This window comes from Zonotrichia albicollis, chromosome 7 (genome assembly GCF_047830755.1).
Source record: "Zonotrichia albicollis isolate bZonAlb1 chromosome 7, bZonAlb1.hap1, whole genome shotgun sequence".
In the NCBI taxonomy this organism is placed as follows: Eukaryota; Metazoa; Chordata; class Aves; order Passeriformes; family Passerellidae; genus Zonotrichia; species Zonotrichia albicollis.
Window position 1 is genome coordinate 19,716,287 of NC_133825.1, and position 16,529 is coordinate 19,732,815.

Genomic DNA, 16,529 nt, shown 5'->3' on the forward strand with positions numbered 1-16,529 from the left:
TGGTTCACGCCTTTGTGGACACAAAGATTAAAGTAATCCTTAGGTGAAGGGAAGTCCCACGATTAACTGCTGGAATAATAAACATCACCAGCCTGGAAAAGCAGCACTTTCAGAAATAAAGAGGAAAAATGGAACTATACCCGTGCTCATAACTGTAGTAATCCTGGCCATAGTATTCCTGCCCTGGATCAATTCCAGACTCCATACTCAACTCCTGGAAAAGAGAAACACTGATTGAATGCAAACAGTGTGAAAGAGGCCCAAATGTAATTACTGATTTTATTATTCTTTATTATGTAATTACTTCTTCTGACTGCAGAAATGATCCCCATCCTGTAGCACAAAAATACCAACGTCTCACATTTGCTCTCATTGCTTATTCTGGAAACAATTTTGGGTCTAAAAGATTGGAAATGGAAAGATTTGCAATTGCAAAGGTGCTAAAGCTTCCAGCACCCACCGCTCAGCTCAGCTCCAGCTGCAATAATCCATCAGCAGCTGACTGACACCAGGAAAAAATCAGCAGTTGGAGAGCAATGGAATGATTCTGTTGGGAAATCTGAAACTGTGGGATGAAGCCAGTGGGAGCTACTGAAAGATGCTCATGGGGAAAATCACAGATCCCAGAGTGGTTTGGAACAGACCTTAAGGCTCATCCATTCCCACCTTCCACTATCCCAGGCTGCTCCAAGCCCCACCCAACCTGGCCTTGGAAGAACCAAAGTGCAGTAAATATAAGGAATTTAATTAAAATAACATAACTGGGCTCACAATGCCAGAACTTTGCTTTTTATCTAAGAGCCAGGGGGGAAAATTACCTGAGACAGACAAGTCCTTATTAGAAAATGATGTAAAAACCATTTCAAAACTTACAGAACAATTAAGAAATGAAAAAGGGTTGTACCTCTGGTCTGAGAAGAGAAGGTCTCAGCAACTGCTGTTGCTACAAAAGAAAATGAGAAAGTGGTTAATTAGGCAGCAACAATTAAAGGGCAGGTGATTGGTGTCTAAGATCAGTAATAAATTCTGAAACCATAGGTGCTTTGGAACTTTTTTATGGCAGTGAGCTGGAGACTTCCATCCCCTGTGTGAACACACAGCAAAATCCTTTCACAATACACCATTTCTTTTGCCTAAATACAAAATCAACTTCCCAGTTTTTGTGGTGATTGCCTGACATATTTAACTCAAAAACTTCTATCAGAGGACAAGAGAACTAAGTTCTGTATTTAAATTAAGAAACAAAAACCAGCTGTGCAAAGAAAGGGAAAAAATCAGCAAATATCAACCTTTATGGTAGAAATGTATTTTGGAGAACCTTCCAATGATTAAATGAGATTGTACTGAAGGAAACTCTTCTCCCTGCTATTCATTTCTGGAGAAAATGACACTGCAGGAGCAGCAGACCTCACAGAGCTGCAGGGAGGTCCGTGGAGCCCCATCCCTGCCTGGCAGGTGATTGGGTGTGACATTGGAAAGCACATCAGGCATGGAGGGAATTCCCTGGGAAGCTCCTTCTGGCAGCTCCTTAAGCAGCAATCCCCGAGCCTGGAGGTCACACTCCTGCCACAGTGGATCTCAGCCCCCAGGGATCTACGGCTCATAAACTTCTTGAAGCACTTTCAATTTCTGGTCTCTAAAGCAGTCACTACCCGGGAGTTCCCCACACACAATCCCAGACTGGTTTGGGTTGGGAGGGAATTTTAAACTCAGCTAATCCCACCCCTGCCATGGGCAGGGACACCTTCCACTGTCCCAGGGTGATCCAAACCTGGCCTTGGGCACTGCCAGGGATCCAGGGGCAGCCACAGCTGCTCTGGGCACCCTGTGCCAGGGCCTGCCCACCCTGCCAGGGAACAATTCCTTCCCAGTATCCCATCTAAATTTCCCCTCTGTCAGTCTGAACCCATTCCCTGTGTCCTCTCCCTCCAGTTCCTGTTGCAGGGTCCTTCTCCAGCTCCCCTGTGTCCCTTCAGGCCCTGGAAGGAGCTGTGAGGTCTCCACACACCCTTCCCTTCTCCAGGCTGAGCATTCCCAGCTCTCCCAGCCTGGCTCCACAGGGAAGATGCTCCAGATCCCTCAGCAACTCCATGGCCTCCTCTGGACCTGCTCCAACAGTTCCATGGCCTTTTTATTTCTGGAGAACTGGGCACAGAATTCCAGCTGGGCTCTCACAAGAGCACAGTAGAAGGGGAGACTCCCTCACTCCCCTGCTGCCCACACTCTTGGGCTGCATGGGAAAAGCACATTGGTATAATCAATATTTGAAAGGTAATTGGGCTCTGGCCTTACCTCTTGCTGTGCATATCCTCGCCTAGAAGTCAGAAAAAGACAAGAAATAAATTAGTATAATGCTGTGAGCCTGCACAAAGATGCCCATTAGCGCTCTTGCTGGAGAGGGGTGAAAGAGAATGTAATTAGAAATAGAATTAGCATGGAAAGAAATACATATCTCTAATACCAAATATGTTTTTCTTTGGGTTTGCTCTGGATTATTGCATGGGAAAGGTTGGAGAAGTTTGGGATCTTTTCTTGCTTTAGATTGTGAATGGATGAGGAGAAATCCCCAATCCCCAGGAGCCAGAGCATCCAGAGAGACTCAGCACAGGGAAAAGGGGATTGGGAGAGGCCCTGTCCCATCCCCTCCCTGCTGTGCCACATCCACAGGGGGACCCTGTTCCCTCACACGTCTGCCCAAGCAGTGAAACAACTTCTCCTTCTCCTGGACTTTCTGTATCCATCAGAAATTACCCTGGAGCTTGTATTACTAATTTCTTGTACCGACATTATCATTCCAATTACACCTTTCCTAACACTTATCCACTGGTGGGGAGGTAGATCCCTTTTTTTTTTTTTTTGCTATCTGCTGCTATTTTACCACAGACTTTGTGCTTCTGGTCTTATGGGGAATTTATTGTTGGTTTAATTAATTTTCTTGGAGCCATTCCTGCGCATGACCAATGCATTTATGCCTGTCAAGTTCTCTATTTTCATGTTTTGTGCCTGAAAGTTGAAATGGCTTCAGCAAAACTAGAGAAAAAAATTTAGGCCTTGGAATTTTTCTTAAGGATAAGTCTGGATTATTTTTATTATGGTTTTTAAGAAGGAAAGGGTAAATGCTCAAAATTATGTTAGGCTTAACCTAGGACACAGCCAGCAGTCATGGGGTAGTCTTTAATTACACTGAATAAATAATAAAGACCAGAGAAATCCTTTTAATTCTTTAATATCCCCATCTCTAAATCTTCCTATTAATATTCAGCAGATGGAATTGATTATCAGCATTGAATTAATGCTGTCGCCTATATAATATAAACCTCATGGCCAGCTGAAATGAAGATTTATCATCCAAAGATGATCTGTGACTCTTCAAAGCCCACTTGAGGGATGCTGGATTTAGTTTCCATATCGCTTACAACAATCTTCAGATAAAGGAGGTCTGAGGAGAAGGAAGTCTATTACTCTTAATTGCACTATATTGCAGATTAAAGGCATAATATGAATAATTCTAATTAAATTTGGAATTCAACTTTCATAAAAATAGCACCATGCTGAGTTTTGCTGATATTTCTTGAATAGTTTTTTGTGGTCATGATTAGAAGGAACAAAAAGTCCCCAAAAGACATAAAATACCCATTCATTCACTATAGCACGAGGATCTGTTCTGGCACAAAGACAAAGGGCAGGACAACATCATTTGTTTCCAGGAAGGAATGAAAGCTCTCCACAGAGGGAGGGATTGCTTCTGGGAAATGTTCTCAGCCAGACTTCAGTGCAGTCTGGGAATCTTCTGTGTGGAAAGGGAAGCGAGGCCATGGAGCCGGTGAGGATGTGGGGTAACAGGACAGCCAGAACACGGAGCTGGTACTCAAGGGGAGAGACAAAGCCAGAAGGAACTCACATGGACAAGATGTGCCAACCTTTCCCTGCTAAAAGAGGTTAGAGGAACGGGGATTTGCCTAAACCAGATTTTCCTGGTGCCCCAGCAGGCGTTTGCTTTTCCATAAAGTAAATCTCTTTTCATATCAAAAGCAAGATCATCACAAATCCCAAATACTACAGATACTCCTCAGAGGGAACAACTACTTATCAGTTTGCCCTGGCTCCTAAAATGAAGATTTTTCCTGCAGTTCAGAGCTGGAACTGAGGACAAGTTGGAAAGGAAGGTGAATAATGATAACATCGTGGTTGATTCAATTCCAGCTCTCCACTGATGCCATCTCTGCTCCTGCTCAGGACTTGGCCCCATCAAGGTGATGATGAAAGGATGAGAGATACATCCAGGGTCACAGAGAACCCCAACTGACCAAATCAGACAACCTGGGAGGGCTAAATTATATATAAATATAAATTGTTACAGATGTTCAACTTTCTATCAACTTCTGTACTGAATCTAATCCTTTGTAGCACTGCAGAACTGCAGCACCATGGAATTCCTGAATGGTTTGGGTTGGAATTTATGCTCATTCTATTCCACCTCCACCCACTTCCCACTATCCCAGGCTGCTCCAAGCCCTGTCCAATCTGGCCTTGGACACTTCCAGGGATCCAGGGGCAGCTCCAGCTTCTCTGGGTACCCTGTGCCAGGGCCTGCCCACCCTTCCAGGAACAATTCCTTCCCAATATCCCATCTAAATATCTCCTCTTTTTGTTTAAAACAATTTCCCCTGCACCACCCAGACACCTCAATGGGACAGAATTTCCCTGGTACAGCTTCTTTCCCAGTCTAACAGAGTAATTTTTTAAACAAAGGCTATGAAAAAAAAAACCAGCAGGAGAACAAAGATTGCATTATATCCAGACAAAATGAATCCAGTTCTGTAAAGTTTTAAATTTCATAAAGATTTCCAGAATGAGAAAGTAAATGCCCCTCATCAGAGAAGAGCTGATTGCCATAACCCCCTCCCAGACTGTTATGAAATGATGAAATCAAATACTTAAATTGGAACTTCTGTGTGATGTCCACTCCTTCTGTTTAGGGAACATCCCAATTAACTGTAGCCAAACTGAACCATTGGAGTTTATGCTGTGAATGACTGAACACGTCCACTTTTGCTGTGTGACCTTACACACCCCAAAATCAGGTCCTGTTTGCATCATATTTCACTGGGGATGTAAAGATCTGCACGACAGCAGCTGTTTACAAGCTCTAACATGGGACTTGTGTACTTAAATTTAAGTTTCTGCCTTTGGGCTTCATCCAGTCTGAACATGAGCTGCCCAATAATTTTTCATGCCCATCTCTGCTCTCTTCCTACTGTCCCCTTACCAGGAGCATGGATGGGACACAGAAGGGAACATTTAAATCATATTCCCACTCTGGCTCTTCAATCCTAAAAATTTTCTACCTAATAGATGCTGAGCTTTGAGGATATGATTAAAGCATTGCAGTTGTGCCACCTTTGGAGAACTGAGCATCAAAAATGTGCACATCTCATAAATGACGCAAATTCTGTTACAGCAAAAATAGGACAACAGATTAATCCCTCCCCTCACATATTTAGCTACTCCTACACCACCTTCATCTTACAACCTATCCCTACAAGGGTTTTAAGTAAAGGAAAATTCTAATGGATCAGCAGAACTTGTGGGATGGAGTTCATGGAGTTTGGCACTGGGACAAACAAAGAGAAACTACCTTGAGCAGATTTTGACTGAAGCATCCACACATGTCCTAACTGCAGACTTCAAAAACAAAACAAAAAAACAACCCAAAAAAACAAACAGGAGAAAGGAGAAAAAGCCAAGCACCATGAAAATGTTGAGTTCTGATAAACAGTCTGATAAAGAATTAATTACTTTTTTGCTCAGAATTACAACGTTGATACTGAACTGGAGTTTTAGTTTTGCTTCATTAGGTAATATCTGCCTTTCCCAAGATGGTTTTTCAAAGGTTGTCATATGAAACTTTTTAGATTTTGGCAAAGGACTGAAAGAAAACTTGCAAGTTTAACCAAACATTTAAATGCCCAAACTGCTTTTACTTACCATATTTCCAAAGGACAAGCTAATTTACTTTAGATTTACATTTATAACTGAAATATTTATATAAATGTAAAGATCTGATTTAGACCACTGTGAGCAAAAAAGCTGGTAAGTAAATCCACATTATGTGGATTTTTACAAGTACTTGGAAACCCTTCACCTGGTGATACTAATCAAAGTGACTTTATTACAATTTAAGTGAGATGTTTCAGCTTGTGACAGACCAGCGTGGAAATTAAAGAGAGACAGCAACAACACGCACATGCAAAATCATAAAAAACAAACAACAAATGCTTTGTACATGAAAGGAATTTAGAAAATATAAACTTTTCACATGCAGTTACAATATAAAAAAAATGCAATGGAAGGCAGAAGATGGAGAACAGGAGTGGGGACACAGCCGTATTTGCTGAGACACCAAGAGCAAACCCTTCTTCTGACTGCAGACTGGAACTGAGCTGCCAGAAAATGTCAGCAGAGCAGAGCCCATGGAGCAGGGAGATGCAGTATGGAATTATGGAATGCCTGGGCTGGAAGGCACCTGAAAGCTCATCCCATGGGCAGGGCCACCATCCCAGGCTGCTCAAGGCCCATCCAATAACCCGGCTCACCAAAGCTGAGCCTGCTACTCCCAGGCCTTCCTTGCTTTGATGCCCAATGTGTGCCAGAAGATTCCTTCCAGGTGGGGAAAAATTCCTTCCTTTTGATGGGCAAAGCAAGAGATTCCAATCACAGCTGCAGGAAAATCTGACTGACGTGACCTACAGTGAAGGCTGCTTAAAGAAGTACAGAGCCTGCTGCCATCTATGCCACGTCCTTGGGTAAAAATGGACAGTTTCCCCCAAGAATTTCCAGGAAACAGACTAAGAACCAGCAAGATGCAGTTCTGAGAAAACAACTTGGAGAATTGTATTTTATATCACAAATTTCCGAGCGAACGGGAAGGACAGCGTCTCTCCATTTGGGATCGGGAGTGGGTAAAATCGTGTACAGCAGAGAAAAGAGGGAAAGTCAGAACTTCTGGAGAGTCTGAGGCAGATACTGTGTGCTGCATTAGAGTCCTCCCACTCAAAAACAAAGCAGGGAAATCCACCTGTGAGCATTACAGAGCTGTCGACTGGGAGGGGAAGCGTTTCTCCAGCTCCTCCACGACACAGCTCAAGTTCCCATTCTGCTGGTTGTGCTCGGCTGCGGCTTCTGGAGTCGGGAACTCCGGGCTCGGGGCTGGCTTGAGCTTGGGGACGTGCTTGGGCAGCAGGTGGTTCTTGTCTATTTGGCTGTACATGTTGGCCACCGACTTCTCGATGGCGGCCAAATTCTGAATGTTTTTAAGAATTCCTTTGAGCTCCCTGCGGGGAGGAGGCTCTGGCACTGCGGCCGGGGCGGGGACAGCTGGCTGTTTGGCAGGGGATTTGGAATGCTTGGCAGGGGACAGGAGCTGCGTGCTAAGAGGAGATGGAGAGGAAGAAGAGGAAGAAGAAGAAGAAGGAAGAGAAACTGCGCGTGGAGGCAGAGGATGTGGTGGCAACATGGGAGGGGATGGAGGTGGTGGTGGCAGTGGAGGTGGCAGCTGTGGAGGGGGGGGTGGGGGCATTTTAGGTGGATCTGGAATGCTTTCTACATTTTCTTTGGTCTGAGGAGCTAGAAAACTTTGGCAAAGTGGTTTCTTTGTCCTAGAAGACGGAGGAGTTGGTTTGCGAGTCGGTGGAGGAGAATGTTCCTGAGGGTCATCGTGGTGAGTGACGATTACAGCGGGGACCACGGCGGCCTCTGCCTCAACTCTTTCAGCACCGGGCGTTGGAGAGGACAGAGGGGAGGAGTGAAGGTGGGGAGAAGCCACCACACTTTTGGGAGACTGCTCTGGAGCACTCTCTCCCTCCTGGACGCTGGCGCTGTGCGTGGGCGACCGCGCGGATTTCACCTCGGGAGACCTCACTTGCTTCATCTCCTGCAGCGCCTCAAACTGCCTCGCCTTCTCCTTCACAGTCAGCTTGGGGCCACTGATCTTTTGGAAGAGTGGACTGCTGACATCGTCACTGCTATCGGCGTTTTCAGCTCCTTCCTCCTTGCCCGTGAGTCTCTGCTGCTGCCACTGGATGGGGTCCATGATAACCGGCCTACCCAGGGAGCCTGGCATGTGTCTCCTGGTCAGGTGAGTGGGCACCGTCCATGCCCGGTGGCCGCCCCCAAAAGAGGCCTCTCTCCAGGCCAGTCTTGAAGGAGAAAGAGTATCTAAAGTATCGTTCCTTTTCCGTAGGAACCCAGAGGCAGCGGGGCTTTGAGGGAGACCTTCCACGTACAACGGGTTTCGAGTCGTTAGCGGGTTCTCATCGGACAAAAAAGTGATGTTACTCGAGGATTTGGGGAGGTTATTGTTCAGGGATCCATTGATATTGGATTGCTTGTGAGCCTCTATAGCACGGGAAGCAAAGCTGCTTATAACTCTCTGTCGGTCTCCTTCTTCTAAGACTGACTTTTTTCCCCTGCTTTGTTGGAAATGGTAGAGAAGAAAAAGACTTGAAAGAAAAGAAGATAACCACATGTGAGGAAACATGCATGGACATAGGTACTTATGAGAGAGAGAAAATAAAGAACTTATGACATGAATCAGAGCCATTAAACCACTTCTAGCAAACTACAACCCAACAGCAGGAGCACATCTACTACTGGCAAGACATTTACTTTTGCATCTTCTTTAAGGGGGAAGGAAGAAAAATTAAAACAAGCTGCTGCTTGCTTTAATTTGAAGCTGTGTAGCTACTTGGTGAGTTCAAAAATAAATTCACTTCTAGTTAAAAAAACCTCTTAGATTTCAAAATTATCAGTTAATACTGTGGCCTATCCACCTAGAAGCACGAAACATCACAGAAGTATCAATATGTGAATGAATTTCATCTCTTGTGTGCATGAATTTCAACTCTTCATCAGGTTGAATCCAATAAAATGCCCCTGTGGTTGGGTGACATGGAATTTCTACACCAAAAGTGGGAGGTCTCACCACCTTCTGGACTGCATCTATCACCTCCCAGTCCCTCATTACCTTCCTCCCTCAAATATTTTAAATACCACAACCTTTTGAGCAGATTTGAAAATAAAGAGTATTTTAAAAGGAATAGCCCCAAACTGCCTACTAGAAAAATGCCCTTTGAGGCCTATTTTAAATAATGCTCACTGCAGGCTGAAATGAGATTCATTTTTCTCTCAAACTGTGAGAAATTTAAGATTTGGGCCCGTGTCAGGCAGAGCTAAAGTACAACATGAGTAGCAATCTTATCTACCTGCACAAACATAAATATAATTTAAGATTGGTTTTAGTGGTTTAGAGATGTCCAGTATTTTCACACAACTTCTGAATTAAAAATTCTAACCCTTGTCTCTACCAAAATTTGAATTTTGGTAAAGGATTGGGAGAAAAAAATGGAGTTTTCCATGATTCTGTGAATCCTGGAAGATGAAGTTTTGGATCTCTTGGTCACATTGTTCTGTGGGTTTTGGTGGTGTTGTTTCACATCTTAGAAAACATAACCAAAACCAAATTAAAGTAATCTCTGGTGGTCAAATAGTCCCTGGAAAGATTGGAAGGGAAATTTAAATACCTAGAAGGACTTAATTAAGATATCTTCTTTTTCCTCTAAGTTATTTAAGATGTAAAAGTCCCGAGGGTTGTATTTAATAACAAAACACTTTTGTTTCCTGACTTTTGTTTCCTGTTTTGATCAGGGGACCACCCAGCCAGGGAATCCTCAGCTTCCCAATGTTCCAATGAGCCAGCAGGACTGGAATTCCCACACAGAACCCTGGGATCATTCTCCCAGGGATCATTCTCTCATTTTTGTTTTGCAAAACACACCCAGCAAATCTCCACAAAGTGAATAAACTCTCCCCAGGCACTGCAGTTTGCCAGAGCTGAGTGTGCCTAAGGCTTCCTCTGGGCTGAATGGATAAAAATAATTAACTTCACGTTAATTAGAGAATCCCAGAAGGGTTTGGATTGGAAAGGACCTTGAAAATGACCTAGCTGCAACCCCCTGCCATGGCAGGGACACCTTCCACTGTCCCAGGCTGCTCCAAGCCCCAAAGTCCAGCCTGGCCTTGGGCACTGCCAGGGATCCAGGGGCAGCCACAGCTGCTCTGGGCTGCTCTCTCCACCCTGCCAGGGAACAATCCCTAATTCCCAATATCCCATCCAGCCCTGCCCTCTGGCACTGGGAAACCATTCCCCCTTGTCCTGTCCCTCCATCCCTTGCACAATCTCTCCATGTTCCTGTAGCCCCTTCAGGGCACAGTTTGGTCACCCCAGAGCTTCTCCTGTCCAGGTGAGCCCCCCCAGCTGTGCCAGCCTTTCCTCCCAGCAGAGCTGCTCAATCCCTCTGCCCATGCTGGTGCCTCCCCTGGGCTCTCTGTAGCAGCCCCAGGTCCTCTATAAAGGAGCTCTGAACCCTGAAGCAGCCAGCTTTGAGGTCAGCCAAGCACTGCATCTACTGAGAGGTGAGAGAAGCAGCGACTGAACTTGAAGGAGCCCCTCCAGCAGAAGGCTCATGCAAGGTGCCACCACCTTTCTGCCCCTGGAGCAGATTATTTCAAAAGCTCCTCAGCCTCCTCCTCACTCCACATGAGGCCTCTGAGAGCTGAGGTGACCCCACCATGTTTTTCTGTTTGTGTGGAGCTGTTTCCATCACTGAGAACCAGAGAGTTCAGGTTCTGTCAGCTCAAAGGCTCCACAGGCCTTGCATGGGGTTGGAATTAACAGTCAAGAAAGGTTTAAACCCAGCCATAAATCCATGAACTCCCAGCAAACCTCTCTGTTCATACACTCAGTGTTGGTTTGGCTTTTTTTGACCCTTTGGCTTTAGAAATAACGCCCTTCAAGTTCAGCAAGCACCCCTCCTCTCTCTTCTTCCAAGAAGAGGGATAAAGAAGCACAGAAGTATTGCAACTTCCCAGTAAATGTCTTTTCTGCTCAATGGACAAATAAAATATGAACTTCACCTTGCAAGGTTGGATGGGAATTGCTGGAAGGAAAATTAACTAATTTCTACCAGCTACAAATATTAAGGAAATGAAATAAGCTTACTTACTGATGCCTAAGGATCCAGAGACAGGGAAAAATAAAAATGGTGAGACAAGGCAGATTTAAAACTAAAGAGCTTTGTTCCATTTCATTTGCTATAAACACCAAAGAAAGCAAACAAGACACTGCAAATGAAAGATGACAGACTTAGGACAACTAAAACAGGGAACAATGCACTAAAACTCATGAAAAATGGTGATAAAAGACTTTTTCCCAAATAAGAATTTCCTAAGGTACACCTGTGCCCTGAAGTAAAATATTTATGGCAAAGAAAAAGTTAATTTGTAATTATATTTATTGAAGCTTGTTATTTTCTTGCAAATCCTATGGATTTTGATTTATCTTTGAAGGATTTTTGTGTTTAATCAGTTCCTCAGCATGACAGATAAGCCTTGGTTGTATGCAAAGATATCTGAGAGAAAATATTCCAACTACAGCACCTTTTTGGTGCAATGAGGACTATTTTTTGTCCAAATTACCATAAAGCTAAGCCTCAAAGTCAATACTGCAGATCTGGGAAATGGCACCTCTTTGGGGCAGTACTAAACCCCAAAAAACCTTTGCAGATAAAACAAAGCACAATGAGGCCTTTTCTTGGTTTAGTATCACATAACTAACTTCAGCAGAAATTTGGCTTAGTGTAAAAAAAGATGAATTTTATCCAGATGGCACCTCCCTGCATAAGGGTACAGATGTGACTCACAAACTGAAGTGCTCCCATTCAAAAAAAAAGTTTATTTCACATGTTTTTCCTCCCTTCCTGCCCAAGCATAACTTGACAAAGGCAAAAGGCAAAAATTCTGCCCTGAGGAGAAACTATTCCTACTCCCAGCATTTTTTAGCCTCCTATTTACCCAGAAAAGCTCAAGGCCTGGAATTATTCCACATGCAGAGACTGCACCCAGTTGTCCAAGAGTTAAAGCTCTGTCATGGTCCTGTAATATTTTATAAACTCCATCACATCAGCTGGAAAATTTCAACTTTCTGGGCAAAACAAATCATGATTGAAAACGGAGCAATCTTCATTTCCACCATCCACTCACTCCCTACCTACCAAATATTATTCAAGCCGGGCTCTTCAGCACTCCTTGGTTTTCAAGTATAAACAGAGATGAAGAAGTGTGGCAAAGCTTATCAAACAACCCCACCAGTATCACACAAATAATAATTGGCTTGAATATTTTCCTACTGAGAGTTAAATTGTTATTGGAGTCCATCAACTTCAGGTTTACAGAGGCATGAAAAGAGAGGCAGCCTTGCAAGATTATTATTTTATGAGCATGTAAGAGGTAAAAGATGAGTTTATTGAGCTACCAGGGGTTTCTCTGCTTTGATAGTTCCTTTAATTTCAATATTTAAACAGGTTTAAATTTAGAACAAAAACCCCCAACAAACCGAACACATCTTACTACAGGAAATGAAGACTTTGGGGCAGAAATTTTCAGGGAATTATCATTTCAGACAAGTGCAATGGATAAGAATGAATTTTATTGGATGTGTTTAGTCAACAGCTTTGGAAAATGTGGAGTGCTGGCCTGGATGTGCCAAGGAATCCAATCCTGGCAGCAGTGACCTGCTGCAGGATCTTGCTCTTGGGAAAACCATCTGGTGATACCTTTTTGCCCAGTTAAAGTCTGATTAAGGTTCCCCTTTCCATTACAAGAAGATTAAATTGGCTTTTTCCCTCCTTCCAGACCCAGCCTATTTCTTTTCTGGACATTGGAGAACCCCAAGCAGCTGGGGAATGAAGGAAACCCTTTGTACAGAGACGGCATGAAGTGATTTTATAGAACCCCAGAATAGTTTTGATTGGGAGGAACCTTAAAACCCGTCCCATTCCATGAGCAGGGACACTTCCCACTATCCCAGGTGGCCCAGGGCAGTGATTTTCTGGATCTGGGTGGATCTCAAGGAATACTCACATGGTGCTATCTCCAAGCTCCTCATAGAGGTTGTTGGCGGCGGCTCCGGACGGTTTTCCTGCTGGCAGAGCCATCTGCATCCTCGCAGTCTTGGCACACTCAGCCTGTCTCCTTTGGAGAGCCACGGGGGGAGGGAGAAACACTCATCAGGGATGCCCCAAAACACACCCCAAAGAAAGCCAGAATGGGAGGTTTTCTACGTTTTTATCTAATAAACATCCCCTGGATTTTGTCTTCATCAAAGTAACAGCATGATTATCTTCTCCTGGATTCATCAGCTCCTGGTTGTTCTGTTTTGGTGGAATCCCAGAGCTTCCCAGATCTCAGAATGGTTTGGGGTGGGAGGGACCTTAAAGTCCATCCAGTTCCACCCCCTTACACTGTCCCAGCCCCATCCAGCCTGGCCTTGGGCACTGCCAGGGATCCAGGGGCAGCCACAGCTGCTCTGGGCACCCTGTGCCAGGGCCTGCCCACCCTGCCAGGGAACAATTCCTAATTCCCAATATCCCACCTAAATCTATTTCTTTCAGTTCGATGCCACTCCCACTTGCCCACTCACAACTTGTTTTTTCTTAATAGAACTGGCTGAGAAATTTCTGTTCAATGAATGGTTTGTCCCAAAAAACCCCCTTTTTTAAAATTAATTTTTTTTAATTTATTTTTTTTCCATGGGGTAAAATCACAGTGGAAAAAAAATTCAGTTCCCTGTCTAGAAAACAAAGCTCCTTGTGTGGGGAGCACCACCAGGGTGATGTGGCTGATACACCCCAATGACACTGAGTAGCCATAAAAATAAATCACTTTTAAACTCATCACACCAGGAGTTCAGGAGCAAGTTGAGTATAACAATTTTAAAACCCCCTTATATTTAATAAATGTTGAGAACAAGATTTGTCAGTATTCCTGTGCAAGCTGGAAGAAGCAAAGCTGGAAATTAATACTTACTCTTTGAATCTGTTTGGTTGCAAAAAAAAGAGATAAAAAGGAAGGTTAAATAAATTCTGCTCCCAACAACTGCCCATAACAGTGACTCTAACAGGAGTAATAAACCACAGGCTACTTAATTATTCCACACATCAAATTTCAGAATTAATGACTTGTTTAAAGAATCTGAACTTCCAGAGCTGAACAGCATTTGGCTGCTATTTTTGATCCTCTGGAAACAATTCTGTAGTCAGCAGAAACACAAGTTACAGCCGGGAATGAAAACAAGACATGAAAACATGAATATTTCTCCTGTTTTTTCTTAAGCAGGTACATTTTTAGACTTGTTTCTTTATATTGAATTATTTTTATATAACAATATAAATAATATAATCATTATTTTATTTATATTTTCTTATTTTAGCATATTTCAAAAATGTATAAAAATACTTTTAATAATGCAGGAGCATAATTTTTGGTTATTATTTAGAAGATGCCATTCTTTTGTGACTATTAAATAATAAATAATTTATAAGTACCTTACAGGTTTTTGCTGGATACTGGATTTCAAAGGATTCATATTTAGATTTATTACTAAAGAAATACTTTAGGAAAAATATCAAGATTCCTTTGGAAAAAGAGAGAAAAAGGCTGGAATGCAAAAACAAACCACGAGGCTTGGGATTTTAATTTAACTCTAAAATTCCTTTCATTTTCCTTGGCACTCTCCATAAAAATACAATTTATTTGCAATGGGCTCCTATAAATCCAACTCCAAGTCAGATCTCTAGATTGGAAAAATGGGATTTTTGGATGAAATGAATTTAAGCAGATTCCTAAGAGCTCCTAAAAGAGATTGATGATGTTTAGATAATCTAACAGATGCCAAGGAAAAATGAGGCTGCTTCATTTCTTTAGGGAATCTGCAATTCAGATAATAGCCACCAATGAATTGCAAGATGAACTGGCTCATGGAAGCAATTTTTCCACAGAATTCTGGGAGAGGAAGAGCAGTTTGGGAATGACCTGCCATCCCAATGGTGCAGAAGTTGGTCAAGCCCTTCCAAACTCCTTTAAAAGTCTTTTTCTCTTCACCCAAAATGGGGAAAAGGGGATGTGAATATAATCACTAATTTAAAAATAAATCAGTGAATAAATGTATTTATAAATGTATGAACTGGAATATGATGTATAGGTAAATTTATGAATATAATTTTTAATTAGAGAATAAATCTATGAAAATATACATAAATTAAAAAATGAATAGATATGGAGCCTTGAAGTCCGAATGCAGCAATCTTAAATATGAGTAGACCTGAAAATTTTAGCTGAATGAACTTGTTGCAGATGTTGATTTGAATTAATTTTTCAGCCAATTACTGGAATCTCTTCAGTGTATAACAGGCAAGAGGAAATATCAAAAAGTATCTCTGATGTTGCCCTATAACGGCAGAAAACCAGCTCTCTAGGAAACATTTGCAATTAAGAAGCTGAGAAAAAATATTTTAGGATTTAAGCAAAAACACTGGAATCCTCTAATTTGATTTTTGATTCATTTCTTGAAAAAGCACCTTTTCCCCAAATATTTTTTATTTTTGGAATGGAATTCAGCTCTGAATCTTCACTTCTGTGTCCAACACCTGAGTTTTGAGCTGGTGTTTGGGCACAAAAATCCTGCACCGTGTTAGGAAACCAAGGATGCACTTCCCATGTTCATCACACCAAGCATTGAGCAACCCTTGTGGTGAGAAGGGGACTAAACCCAGAAATTACTTTATATGGTAGAAATCTAGATAATACATACAAAATATTATAGAAATGGGCAATAATAAATAGAAATTAATCTAGAAAACATGAATAATCGCTGAAGGAACTGCTGCACCTCTACTACGACATGATGACCCTAGGGTGTCACTGTCATATTTTCTGAAAAATCCTCTTTGCCCAGGATTCTTCTCCTGGGAAGCTGAGAGGCCTCAGAGAAAAAGGAAAACAATGTCATCTCATTTGCTTCTCCTATGTTTTGCTGCTTTGGAATGTGGTTTGGAGATTGTTTATCCAACGTGTGAATTGTTTTGACTTAATGACCAATCACGGTCAGGCTGTGTCAGGACTCTGGAAGAGGTCATGAGTTTTTCATCAGTATCTTGTTAAACCTTCTGTAAGTATCCTTTCTCTATTCTTTAGTATAGTTTAGTGTTGGGAAGGATGAAAGTTTGACAAGAAAGTCTCACAGATATGTATCCTTAGCAGAAAGATTTTTAAACGTAGAGTCTGAAGAAGGAATAGAGATGGAAGCAAGTTTTCAAATAGAAGAAAAGAATTGCTGAGCCAGTCTTACTGGATAACCAAAAAGGCAAAGGGTGTGTTAGTTAGAACATGAGCAAAGGATGAACCCACCTCAAACAAGAAGATGTTTTTACCAAGCAAGAAGATAAGCACAGGCAAACAAGCCTGCTGATGTGGCAAGTAGAAAAAAGGTCTCAGAATTTTCCACTGCGAGAAAACTGAATAACAACTTCTGGCTTAAACTGTAATGTAATGACTTTTAGTGATTGGAGAACAGTAACATGAATATGGTAATTATAGTAGTCATGATAGGCTATAGATAAAAGTTAAGGTATAGA

General features: G+C 42.5%; 1 protein-coding gene across 12 annotated transcripts in view; it reads right to left on the minus strand.

Moving 5' to 3' along the window:
* The window catches only part of PCDH15 (protocadherin related 15), a 630,962-nt gene that overhangs the window by 8,014 nt on the left and 606,419 nt on the right, over positions 1-16,529 (minus strand). For 9 of the 12 annotated variants that reach the window (XM_074544551.1, XM_074544552.1, XM_074544553.1 and 6 more), the window contains 5 exons: positions 13,924-13,932; positions 12,979-13,089; positions 2,293-2,314; positions 905-943; positions 141-214 (listed from right to left, as the gene is read on the minus strand). In XM_074544551.1, coding sequence (XP_074400652.1) covers positions 141-214; positions 905-943; positions 2,293-2,314; positions 12,979-13,089; positions 13,924-13,932 — 255 coding nt within the window. The remainder of the gene's footprint in view (positions 1-140; positions 215-904; positions 944-2,292; positions 2,315-12,978; positions 13,090-13,923; positions 13,933-16,529) is intronic. The other 3 variants (XM_074544560.1, XM_074544559.1, XM_074544555.1) reach the window with 1 other exon arrangement.